This window comes from Natrix helvetica (genome assembly GCF_964273705.1).
Source record: "Natrix helvetica genome assembly, chromosome: 4".
Classification (NCBI taxonomy): Eukaryota; Metazoa; Chordata; class Lepidosauria; order Squamata; family Natricidae; genus Natrix; species Natrix helvetica.
Window position 1 is genome coordinate 3,088,053 of NC_138550.1, and position 13,138 is coordinate 3,101,190.

A 13,138-nucleotide genomic window follows, 5' to 3' on the forward strand; every position below is an offset into this window, starting at 1 on the left:
CGGTTGCGGCTGTAAGTCGAGGATTATACCTGTATTATATTTGGGCCTCTTGTTTCCCTTCCTGGAAAAGAAGACCCTGGGGTTGATCTCGGGAGGCCACGGGCCACGGCCAGACCCTGGCCTATTCAGAACTGGGCCCCACAAGTGGCAGGCTGGCATGCAGCCGTTTGCGCACAGTTCAACGAGGCAGACTGTGCCCGTATTTGCGTGTTCGCCAGCTCTCCACCTGTGCGAGTCAAGCTGCGTGCGTACGGGTGGGCCGTCCCGCCGAACGCAGGGCCTGGTTCCCCTCTTACCCCCCCTCCTCGTGCCAGCCCGCCAAGCCGCAAAAGTTGGAGACCCCTGTTTTATCTGACCTCTCCTGCAAACGGTTTTACGCCAAGGCTGAGGATCTACGAAAAGAAACCGTGGGTTGTATTTTCTTTGACTAACCGTATTGACCTGTTGTTTGCCTTGCAGTTCTAACCGTGTTGTGTCTGTGTGTGTTTGTGTGTGTGTGTGTGTGTGTGTTGTTCTTGTGCCACTTTCGACATTCAGAGTTTTAGTGCCGTTCAGCTGGTGGATATTGAGCCCTCACTTGTCAGTGCCCTGAGAGTGACCTTGGTGGAGGTATATGGCGTACATTCGCACCGTTAAACCCGTGCCGTGGGTCCCCATTTGCTCATGCATGATGCGCCCGAGGTCATGACGCGGCTGGCTTCCGTGGCCCCACAAATGCATCGCAGGTCCAGAGCTCTCCATCCGCTTCCACAAAGCCCCGCAGCGTTAATCGGGAAAAAAATAAAATAGATTGCAATTCATTTCTTAACAGTGGGGTGTTTGCTGCTCTTTGGAGCTCAGTTGCTTTCCTACGCAAATGCTCTCCCCAAATCTCAGCATTTCACTCGGACCCAGAAGATGCGAGGAGTTTTCGTGAGGTAGGAGTGGAGGAGGAGGAGGAGGAGGGTGTTGTGGGCTGCCTGCGGCCAGCGGGAGCTGCCAGCACATTCGGACAGTGAGGAGGTTGGGCAGAGAGCATCAAGCACCCCACAGTCCCTCCTCCTCTTCCTTCTAGCACTGATGATGTTCCCTAGTTGGGTCATGAAACGTCTACAAGAAAACAACCAAGCTCAGAGAGCACCAAGGACCCCCTTCAGTTCAACCCTGTCCTACAAATAGTCTCTTCCATAGGCGTCTGTCTCTCAGATGTTAAGACAAAGGTGTGAAAATATGGACCTGTGGAGAAGGTGGTGGAATGCAGTCCGGATTCCAAGGCAATAAGGGGGGTTGAATTTCAGAGGGCCAAGAGATGGCAAAGCTTAGAAACTTTGGTTGGGAGGAAGAGAATTTGAAGGCTCGCCCTGCTGTGGACCACGGAGCTGGCAACAGATTCGGACAGTGAGGGGGAACCTGGGCCAGTCCTGGAGTCTGGGGGAGGCTCTGATGAGGGCTCTGTGTCAGAGCAGAGAGTGGGGTCAGGGCCGTCTGACAGTTCTCAGCTGCCTTCGGAATCAGACATCAGTGGGGCAGAAGAACAGCTGGAGCCTGTTCCCAGTGTGCACATGCGCAGAGCTGCCAGACGAAGGGAACAGCTAAAGAACAGGGGTCGACTTGGGAGTAAAGCCACAGGTGGACGATGAATGGCCCCTCGCAGAGGGAATAAAAGAGGAGCGAAAGGGGAGTGGGCTTTTGCAGGAAATGATTCATTTGTTTGTTTCAGGAGTGGGAAGATCTGTCCGTGAATCTCAGAGACTCTGTGCCAAAGTCTTTCCTTGCACAGCACGGCCTTTGGACAATATTTACAAGGCAGCTTTCCAAGCTAGATAAGGTCTGTGGTCCTAACCTCGCCCTTGAAAGACTGTTTACCAGGCTTTTGCTGAAGGTGAATGAGAAGAATTCACATTCGTTTCATAAAAGGGGTTTTGCCGGGACCAGGACTCTGCCTCGTGCTTTTTGGGGAAGCCTAGGTGAGAACAGAGTGCTGATAGAGGAAGAGGAGGAGGAAGACTGTTGGGGTCCTTGTTGCTCTCTGAGGTTGGTGGTTTTCCTGCAGACATTTCATGACCCATCTAGGGAACATCGTCAGTGCCAGAAAGGAATGGAGTTTGCAGAGAGGAGCAGGGGATGGAGGAGGAGGAGGAGGAGGAGGAGGAGGAGGAGGAGGAGGAGGAGGAGGAGGAGGAGGAGGAGGAGGAGGAAGATTATGGAATCCTTGTTGCTCTCTGAGCTTAGTAGTTTTCCTACAGACATTTCATGACCCATCTAGGGAACATCGTCAGTGCCAGAAAGGAATGGAGTTTGCAGAGAGGAGCAGGGGATGGAGGAGGAGGAGGAGGAGGAGGAGGAGGAGGAGGAGGAAGATTATGGAATCCTTGTTGCTCTCTGAGCTTAGTAGTTTTCCTACAGACATTTCATTACCCAACTAGGGAACACCCTCAGTGTTAGAAGGGAACGGGGATTGCAGAGAGGAGCAGGGGGTGGAGGAGGAGGAGGAGGAGGAGAACTGTGGAGTCCTTGTTGCTCTCTGAACTTGGTGGTTTCCTGCAGACCTTTCATGACCCAACTCGGTGTTAGAAGGGAGAGGGGTTTGCAGAGAGGAGGAGGAAAGGGGGATGAGGAGAAGGAGGACATTTAAGAAACACAGAAGTAAAATACAGAAACAAAACAGCCTCCTGCCAATATATTTAAAAAAACAGCTGTGCTAAACCGTGCGATGAATCCAGCACATCGACTAGTCCAGTTGGGGTCTCCAACCTTGGCAACTTTAAGCCTGGCGGACTTCAACTCCCAGAATTCCCTTACCTTAAAGTTGCCAAGGTTGGAGACCCCTGGACTCGACTGTGAAGATTTCCCATTGGCCTGTCTTTCCTTCTAAACCAGGGGTGTCCAAACTTGGGAACTTTAAGACTTGTGGACTTCAACTCCCAGAATTCCCCAGCCAGCTCTGCTGGCTGGGGAATTCTGGGAGTTGAAGTCCACAAGTCTTAAAGTTCCCAAGTTTGGACACCCCTGTTCTAAACCTTTTTCATATAAAGGACCTTCAAAAACTCCTTTCCCTCTTCGGGCTCCCAAGCGAAGCGCTGAGATTTGGCAAAGCGGTTGGATATTTTTCAACCTTGACAACTTTCAAGAAATGCGGCCTTCCAACTCCCAGAATCCCCCCAGCTAACCAATGCTGGCTGGGGAATTCTGGGAGTTGAAGTTCATACCTCTTAAGGTTTCCACGGTTGCAAAATAAATAAATAAAAAACCAGCCTAGGAAATACAAAGTAAGAAAATATTAAGAGATCCTGAAATCCAGGATTTGGGATCCGCTTTCGCAGCCGGAATTCGCTTTCAGACATTGGAAGGACTCGATTTCCTCGCTCAACGTCGGGTGGACGAAACGACGGCTAACATTATTAACGCAACAAACGAGACACGTGGAACTCATGCAAGCAGTTCTTGCTTACGCCAATTTGTTTAGCAGCTTTCGAAAGGACAGCGGCACTGGAAACAGTGGTTTAGGGTCGGTCCTCACCCTTACGACCGTCACAGCCTTTCCCCGCGGCCACGTGATCCAAACGTTCAGGCGCTTGGCAACTGGCATGTATTTATAACGGTTGCGGCGCCCTGGGGTCATGTGATCTGCCATTCGCGACCTTCCCAGCCGAGCAAAGTCAGTGGGAGAAGATGGGTTCGCTTAACGACCATGTGCTTTGCTTAACAACGGCAGCGGTTCGCTTAACATCCCTGCAGCAAACCCAGTCGTAAAATCTGGCGCCCTGCTTAGCAACGGAAGTTTTTTTTTTGCTTTCCATCGTGGCCGTAAGTCAAGGATCTCCTGTTTGGAAGTCCACGTTTCTCTTTCTTAATATTTTATTTCCTTCCGTGAAGACTTTTTCTTCTGGAGAAAGTCTGCAGGATGAAGAGAAAAAAAAAAGCTGAGCTGTCTGTCTTGTTTTTTGTCACCGGGCACATTAACAATGTGATTCCTAGGAAGCAGGAACGGAGAACTGCTACGCATTTGGGCCACGTCATTTTCATTATATTATGTTGGGAAGCCGTTCAGGATGGTGCTTGCTTGCTTTCCATGGAATATTGCATGATTGTTTTCGTTGGGCGTCGTTGCCCGAGGCGTTGCTTTGGAAATAATCTGTTTACTGCATAATTCCTGCTGACCTGACTTGAAATCAAAGCTTTATTTTCTCTACAGGAAAAAAAAATAATGTCCTTCTTTACTGGGATCGAAACGATAATTAATGTTAACATCAAATACCTCTTCTTAGCAGTTTTTAATACGCCTCGCTAGGGTGCGCAGTTTCAGCCCCAAAGAGCCACCATCTGCGCTTATTGATTCTGGGAAATTTTGATTTTTCTCTGTGCTCAGAGATTTAAGTGGCTTTCCAAGATGAGAAGCTAAGATACCGAAATTGGATACTGGAGGGGGTCTATATGCCTGAATCTTCAGTTAAATATTCGATTACCATCAGTTTGGTCCAGTGGTTAAGACCCTAGGGTAAAAACCTGGAGATGGTGAATACTAGTTCCACCTTATGCTCGAAAGCTGACTGAGTGATTGTGGGCTGCTCACTAGGAGCTGGTGAGTTCTAGTCCCTCTTTAACACCTGGCTAGATGACTCTGGGCCAGTCACCAGGAGACTGTGAGTTCTAGTCCAGTTTCAGGCATGAAAGCTGGCTAGGTGACTTTGGACCACCGGGAGACTGTGGGTTCTAGCTCCGCCTTATGCCCGAAAGCTGGCTGGGTGACTTTGGGCCAATAACCAGGAGATGGTGAGTTCTAGTTCCACCTCAGGCATGAAAGCTGGCTGGGTGACTTTGGGCCAATCACCAGGAGATGGTGAATTCTAGTTCCACCTCAGGCATGAAAGCTGGCTGGGTGACTTTGGGTCAATAACCAGGAGCTAGTGAGTTCTAGTTCTGTCTTAGCCATGAAAGCCAGTTGGGTGACTTTTGGACCACTCCCTCTCTCTCTCTCATCCCAACCCACCTTGCAGGGTTGTTTTTGTGGAGAAAAGGGGAGGAGGAAGAGGTATTATATAAGATTGCCGATCTTTAAAAAACTAAGCGCAAGGGCTGCGTGCGCCCAGCAGAAACAATTTTGCAAAACAAAAAAAACCACCAAAAATGATCCGTCACCCTAGGGCAGGGGTGTCCAAACTCATCACGAAGAAACAACCCTTATTCAGGAAGGATGCGCTTGGAGTCTGAAGAAACACCCACCTATCGCTTAAAAAAATGCAAGCTAGAGAACATTTCTTCTGATGCCCGCAAATGCAAAGATAAGCACGTTTGCAAAAGCCGGGCCAAGTTAAGAGAGGAAATTCGCTCACTTTTTTCTGTTTCCTGATCGACGATGGTGGCCCCTTCCTTAAACAGATCCTGTGAGAAAACATCCATCCACAACCCTATATAGTTTGGCAAGATAAAACGTTTCAAAGAGCTTGCGCAAACATTTTTTGAAGTTGTCCTTTCCTGTTTTTTTGGTCGATTTTTTCTGCCTACTGTGGTATTAAATGACATTCTATAAGTTGGAGAATGGAGTTGACTGGAAGGCTTTTTTTTTTTTTAAAGAGTAACTCAACCTTGTCCATTCTGCAGATGGTAGCGTAACGTTGAAAATATAGAGCATGGATTAAAATTGCTAAAAAGGATCAGGTTTGGGTTGTTTTTTTAAAAACGTTTTTTATAGATAAACATTAAAGATAAACATTAAAAACATTGGACATAGTGCGACATTTCTGGCATAAACATTTCCATAAAGTTTTTGGATTCTACAACAATTACAATGCAATACAATACAATAATACAATAGTAGAGTTGGAAAGGACCTTGGAGGTCTTCTAGTCCAACCCCCTGCCTTGGCCGGAAACCCTATACCGTTTCAGTCAAATAGCTATTCAACATCTTCTTAAAGACTTCCAATGTTGGAGCATCCACAACTTCTGGAGGCAACTTCTGTTCCACTGATTAATTGTTCTAACTGTCAGGAAGTTTCTCCTCAGTTCTAGGTTGCTTCTCTCCTTGATTAGTTTCCACCCATTGCTTCTTGTTCTGCCCTCAGGTGCCTTGGAGAATAGCTTGACTCCCTCTTCTTTGGGGCAACCCCTGAGATACTGGAACAATGCTATCATGTCTCCCCTAGTCCTTCTTTTCATTAAACTAGACATACCCAGTTCCTGCAACCGTTCTTCATATGTTTTAGCCTCCAGTCCCCTAATCCTCTTTGTTGCTCTTCTCTGCACTCTTTCTAGAGTCTCCACATCTTTTTTACATCGAGGCGACCAAAACTGAATGCCGTATTCCAAGTGTGGCCTTCCCAAGGCATTATAAAGTGGTATTAACCCTTCACGTGATCTTGATTCTCTCCCTCTGTTGATGCAGCCTAGAACTGTGTTGGCTTTTTTGGCAGCTCCTGAAGGCAGGAGAAGAAGCCACAGATGGAAAATAATCAAGGAGAGAAGCAATTTAGAACTAAGAAGAAGGTTCCTGACTTTGAGAACAATTAACCAGTGGAACAACTTGCTACCAGAAGTTGTGAATGCTCCAACACTGGTAGTTTTTAAGAAGATGTTGGATAACCCTTTATCTACAATGATATAGGCTTTATCTGCAATGATATAAGCAGGGGGTTGGACTAGAAGACCTCCAGGGTCCCTTCCAACTCTGTTATTCTATTCTAATCTAATCACAAAGGTAATTAGAATCCGACAATAGCGTGGATTAGCTGTGAGCCTTGGGACCATCGGAAGCCCCCCCCCTCCCCGCGTGTGCTTTTAAAGCATTTTCTTTCTGCCTATTCGCTCAAACCAGCAGGAAAAAAATTCTTTAAAAAGGGGGGGGGAAAGTTTCCGACGATCGTGCAGTTCACAGCTCAGCTGCGCAATCATTGGAAGCTTTTTTTTTCTTTTTACTACCTGTTCGGACGAATTGGGCCGAACCAGGAGGATTTGACCCCTGGCTCAAAAGCCCGATTGGGTTTGTTATCCGTGGAGGGCTTATTTTGGGGGGGGGGGGGGAACTGGGTTTAAAAAAAAAACACCCAAACAAAAAACGTGGGGTTCCTCCTTTTCAATCCCGCAGGTTTCTTCGGAAAGGTAGCAGCTAAATCAGACGCGGCCCCCAAATAGTCTCATTTCACGGAGCCGATTTGGAAGAAGGCCTGAGTCACCCCCCTCTCTGTTGGGTCAACAAGGTTGTGAAAACGCACTCATTGACCAGAGGGGAGAAAAGAGAGAAGTGCATTTCCCCCCCATTCATCCTCCAACAGTGGAGCCCTTAGATGTTTGCCAAAACTTCTTTCAAAGCTGCTTTTTTCAGCTTCCCTTGAAACCTCAATGTAGCCCCTGTGAAAACTCCCAGAGCCTCCAACGCAGCTGCCCCCCCCCCCCCGGGAAAGTTGGCTTGGCTGCACAGAACAGCCAAAGGCAGGGGGGCTTTTATGCCCCCCCCCTTTTCTTTTCTTTTCTTTTTTCCCAAGAATGCTTTACCCTTCTTATTTTCTTTCTTTCATCTTTCTTTTTCTTTTTTTCTCTTTCTCTCTTTCTCTTTCTTTCTCTCTTTCTGGGGTAGATGGAAGAATTTCTTTCTTTCTTTCTGAGGTAGTTGGGAGAATTTCTCTCTCTGTCTCCTCTCTCTCTCTCTCTCTCTCTCCCTCCCTCCCTCCCTCCCTCCCTCTCTCTCCCTTATTACTTGTTTTCTTTCTTTCTGAAGTAGTTGGGATAATTTCGTTCTCTCTCCTTCTTTCTTTCTTTCTTTCTTTCTTTCTTTCTTTCTTTCTTTCTTTCTTTCTTTCTTTCTTTCTTTCTGGGGTAGATGGGAGACTTTCCCTGTTTCTGAGGTAGTTGGAAGAATTTCTCTCTATCTCTCTTTCTTTCTTTCTTTCTTTCTTTCTTTCTTTCTTTCTTTCTTTCTTTCTGAGGTAGTTTGGATAATTTCTTTCTCTCTCTCTCTCCTTCTTTCTTATTTCTTTCTTTCTGGGGTAGTTGGAAGGATTTCTCTCTCTCTCCTTTCTTCTTTCTTTCTTTCTTTCTTTCTTTCTTTCTTTCTTTCTTTCTTTCTTTCTTTCTGGGGTAGATGGGATCCTTCCTTCCTTCCTTCCCTTCCCTTCCTCCTTCCTTCAGAGAAATTCAGCAAGCGTCCAGAAGCTTTAAAAAAACACTAAAGAATTCCCTTTTTTAAAACCCTGAGATTCAAAGTGAGAAGAAGACCACGCGGGCAATAAATTCAACAGTACCCTTTTGAGTGGCAGGGTTTTTACGAATTCTAAATCATTCATACCCTCCCCATATATCTACATTTGGATCAGAAACGAGGATGGGCTTCACCAAACTGTACAGTAACCTCACATTTCTTTCCAAGCCCATGGTTAGAAGTTTTCTTTTAATGGCCTGATGCTTGGCAAGCCATAAATGCTTGTTTCTGTTCAGGGTTTTCTACATTTTTTTAAAAAAAACCCCACAGGTTCAGCTGCTGTTTCCCTGTGTAGTGTTTCTGTCTCAGATTTTGTATTTCTGGGAAGGTTGGCGAGAAACGCCATTTTCTTGTGAATAATTCTCCCAAGGCTGAATTCTGTTTACACATTTTTATTTGGCCTGACATTTTGTCCCTCTCTCTTAATATGTTGGCGAGCAGAGTCTGGAGATGTTAAAAGTCAGGATTTTTCAAACTTGAAAAAAGTTGAACACATGTGGAGTTCACTGCCAGAATTTCCCAGCCAGCACAAATTCTGGAATATTATTATTCCAGAAAATAATATTATTATTTTCTGTATTAATTTCATAGATAGATGGATAGATAAATGATAGATAGACAGACAGACAGACAGACAGACAAGAGAGAGAGAGAGATGATTGGCCCAAAGTCACGCAGCTGGTTTTCATGCCTATGGGGGAACTATAACTCACCATCTCCCAGTGATTGGCCCAAAGTACACAGCTGGTTTTCATGCCTATGGGGGAACTATAACTCACCATCTCCCAGTGATTGGCCCAAAGTACACAGCTGGTTTTCATGCCTATGGGGGAACTATAACTCACCATCTCCCAGTGATTGGCCCAAAGTACCCAGCTGATTTCCAGGCCTATGGGGGAACTATAACTCACCATCTCCCGGTGATTGGCCCAAAGTACACAGCTGGTTTTCATGCCTATGGGGGAACTATAACTCACCATCTCCCGGTGATTGGCCCAAAGTACACAGCTGGTTTTCATGCCTGTGAGGGAACTATAACTCATCTTCTCCCAGTGATTGGCCCAAAGTACCTACCTGGTTTCCAGGCCTAAGGTGGCACTAGAACTCGCTGTCTCCTGGTTTCTAGGCTACCACTTTAACCACTAGACCAAACATTGATTCGTGTCTTAAAGTTACCGAACGCCCCTGAGGTAGGCCATTAAGAAACCCAAATGGGAAACTGAGTGTGTAACCCCCTCTTTCTCCACCTGTCCCATTTCTCTTTGCAGGTATTTTTGCTTGTTTGAACTCTCCAACCCGGTTAAGGGCCGGCCTGCTAACAGTTGCTTCTGCAATGTTAGGAAAACTCTTGGTGTTGCATTAACCCAACATCTGCTTCATATTCAGTTTATAAACCAACCTCTGATTTGTTCATCTTTAAACCTCTGCAAATCAGTAAACCACTAACTTTGGAAGAAACATCTCCTCTTCCGCTGTTTATATCAATCCCCTTCTTTCAGGCGCCGGATGTCCCACAAAGTGGCCTGTTACACACCCAGCGGTGTGAGTGAGTTCAGTTTAGCTTTTGCAAGACTGCAGGCTATTTTTTTTTTAAATCTACTTTAAACCCTGCAATGTTCTCGGTGTAAAAGTCAAGCTGGGAGTCTTATAAATGAATTTATAATTTAGCACGGGTGTTTTAGCCCATCCCTTATCTGTTCAGCGTTTCCCTCTCTTGGAAGACAACTAACACAACTTTCTTGTCCAATGGTGGGGTAGAACCAAAGGCTACCCCAGCCAGAAGGCAAAACTTTTGAAAAGCGGTTAGCAGTTCTGAATCTCGCAGGTTTAGACAGTGTGGTTGTTGAGTGGAAGGAAGGGGTTGGTCGTCGAGAGAGAAAAGCAAACTAGAACTAAGGGGGAAAAGATTCCTGACAATAAGAAAAATCAATCAGTGGAACAGCTTGCCACCAGAAATCGGGGGTGCTCCATCGCTGGAGGTTTTGAAGAAGAGATTGGACAGGCATTTGTCTGGAATGGTAGAGGGTCTCCTGCTTGAGCAGGGGGTTGAACTAGAAGACCACCAAGGTCCCTTCCAAGTCTCTTATTCTGTTAAGAAGGAGGAGGGATTTCCTGCTTGAGCAGGGGGTTGGACTAGAAGACCTCCAAGGTCCCTTCCAACTCTGTGATTCTGTTAAATCAAGGCATCTCATCCAGGTCAAGAAGTTAGCCCCTGCGGATGAATTTAGAAATAAAATATATTTTCCTTTTAAAATGTGGGTTGCTTCTACCACTTGTTGAAATGCAACGCTCTTATAATTCACTATAGCAAATTGGATTTAGAGGCAAGTACAGAATTCTGCAAAGAGGAAATTCCTGCAAATTGCCACATTAGTCCCTTTTTGGGAGAGGGGGCGGTTTAGAAATCCAAGAAATAATAATAATAATAATAATAATAATAATAATAATAATAATAATAATAATAATAATAATAATAATAATAATAATGATGATCAGGATGGGTTACCCACAGAGGTTTTCTTGGTGTTTTGAAGCAGCCGCCCCTTTGCCAATTTAGTAGAGGTAGTCCTCGACTTACAGCCGTTCGTTTAGTGACCGTTCAAAGTGAAACAGCCGTGGAAAAAGGGATTTATGGGCCGTTTTTCACACTTACGACCGTTGTATCATCCCCATGGTCGCACAGTCAAAATTCAGACACTTGGCAGCCGATTCGTAAATACGATTGTTGCCGTGTCCCTGGGTTACGCCATCCCCTTTTGCGACCTTCTGACCAGCAAGCGGGCAAGCCAGGTTCACTTAACCGCCAGGCGGTTGGCTACCTGATCAACTGCAGCAATTCACTTAACAACGTTGGCAGGAAAGGTCGTAAAACAGGGCAAAGCCCGCTTAAGAAAAGTCTCGCTCAACCAGGGAAATGTTGAGGCTCCCTTGTGGTCGTAGGTCGAGGACTACCTAGTAGATACTTTAAAGCAATATGGCGCCCAGCTGTGGCCCCTTTAAGAGCGGCGGACTTTAACTTGAAGTCCGCCGCTCTTAAAGGGGCCACAGTTGGCTCCTCCTGCTGCTCTTCAGGTGAAGAATTCGACCACGTGTAGGTGTGAGATGTCCCTCTTTTGTTTTAGGACCTATTTCACACCTGCCTGTGCAAGATAGTTTGTTGGCACAAAGAAGACAGAAGCCAAAAATTATTAGGACAGGAGGTTTGACTTTCTACTACTTCCTTGGTGCTGCAAAAAAAAAAAAAACCCCACAAAAACGGACTTGTCTGAATTTCCCTGCTGCTGTGTGGCTTCCCTCTCTCTGCACTTGGTTGTTCCACAATTTCCTTTTCTTATTTTTTGGGAGAGATTCAGGAATTTGGGCTGGAATGCCGCTCTCCTTCCTCCCTTCCCCATCTCTTCCCTCCGAGAGAGAGCGCCCTTCCTTGCGGGAGGCTCATTGCCAGAGATGGGGTGGTCGCATCACGGGGCCGTTGGGTCGAGTCGTGATGTGAGAACCAGGCTGTGCCCCAAGCTGAGCACCCAGACTCCCCCATCGCATGTGCTTGGCAGGGTGGGAGGGTGTGGGGGGGGCGGTGGGGTCTAACCCCCCCCCCCCACATACACTTTTTCTTTGGGGTAAATGCATGGAGCGGGTTGGTAAGTATGTTGGGATTTCCCCGAAAGCCTCCCTGTTGTTTTCGGCGTTCCCCGATCTGTTGTAGGTTGTAAAACAGGGATTGGGGGGGGGGAATGCCCTGTGGGAGGAATCGATTGGATCTCTGGGCGTTAAGGCTGCCTAAATGATCTTTTTCGCCTGTGGATCCCTTCTGCGGCTTCTAAAATGACTCCTTAAGGCTTAAGAACTCTTGGCTGGATTGAAAGAAAGCCATCTATAATCATTCAGGTCCTGCCCTCCTTTTTTTCTTTTCTTTTATTTCCTTCCTCCCTCTTTCTTCCTTCCTATTCCTCCCTCCTTGTCTTTCCTTCCCTTCTTTCCTTCTCTTTTTTCTTTTTCTCTCCTTTTTTCTTTTACTTCCTCCCTCTTTCTTTCTTTCTTTCTTTCTTCCTTCCTTCCTATTCCTTCCTCCTTGTCTTTCCTTCCCCTCTTTCCTTCTCTTTTTTCTTTTTCTCTCCTTTTTTCTTTTACTTCCTCCCTCTTTCTTTCTTTCTTTCTTTCTTTCTTTCTTTCTTCCTTCCTATTCCTTCCTCCTTGTCTTTCCTTCCCTTCTTTCCTTCTCTTTTTTCTTTTTCTCTCCTTTTTTCTTTTACTTCCTCCCTCTTTCTTTCTTTCTTTCTTTCTTTCTTTCTTCCTTCCTATTCCTCCCTCCTTGTCTTTCCTTCCCTTCTTTCCTTCTCTTTTTTCTTTTTCTCTCCTTTTTTCTTTTACTTCCTCCCTCTTTCTTTCTTTCTTTCTTTCTTTCTTCCTTCCTATTCCTTCCTCCTTGTCTTTCCTTCCCTTCTTTCCTTCTCTTTTTTCTTTTTCTCTCCTTTTTTCTTTTACTTCCTCCCTCTTTCTTTCTTTCTTTCTTTCTTCCTTCCTTCCTTCCTTCCTATTCCTTCCTCCTTGTCTTTCCTTCCCCTCTTTCCTTCTCTTTTTTTCTTTTTTCTCTTTTTCTCCTAGTTCTCTCTCTCTCTTCTTTCTTTCTAATTTTCATTCTTTCTTTTCCTTTCTCCCTCCATCCCTCCCCTGACCTTTCCTTCCTCCCCTCCTCTCCTCTCCTCTTTTTCCCTCTCTGTCTGTCCCTTTCTTTCTTTCTTTCTCTCTCTCTCTTTCTCTTCCTTCCTTCCTCCCTCTCTGTATTTCCTTCCCTCCCTCCCTCTCTTTCTTCTTTGTCTCTCTCTCTCTCTCTTTCTCCTTTTTTATTTCCGTCTGTCTGTCTCTCTTCATTCTTTCTCATTTTTATTCTTTCTTTTCCTTTCTCCCTCCATCCCTCCCCTGACCTTTCGTTCCTTCCTTCCCCTCCTCTCCTTTTTCTTTCTCCCTC

The 13,138-nt window shown here is 46.0% G+C and overlaps 2 protein-coding genes across 2 annotated transcripts in view; one reads left to right on the plus strand and one right to left on the minus strand.

The window, feature by feature from the left end:
- The window catches only part of RELT (RELT TNF receptor), a 483,787-nt gene that overhangs the window by 467,785 nt on the left and 2,864 nt on the right, over positions 1–13,138 (minus strand). The window lies entirely within an intron of this gene.
- The window catches only part of FCHSD2 (FCH and double SH3 domains 2), a 154,405-nt gene that overhangs the window by 119,349 nt on the left and 21,918 nt on the right, over positions 1–13,138 (plus strand). Inside the window, exon 11 of the mRNA XM_081952364.1 lies at positions 315–407. Within this exon, the coding sequence (XP_081808490.1) occupies positions 315–407 (93 nt within the window). The remainder of the gene's footprint in view (positions 1–314; positions 408–13,138) is intronic.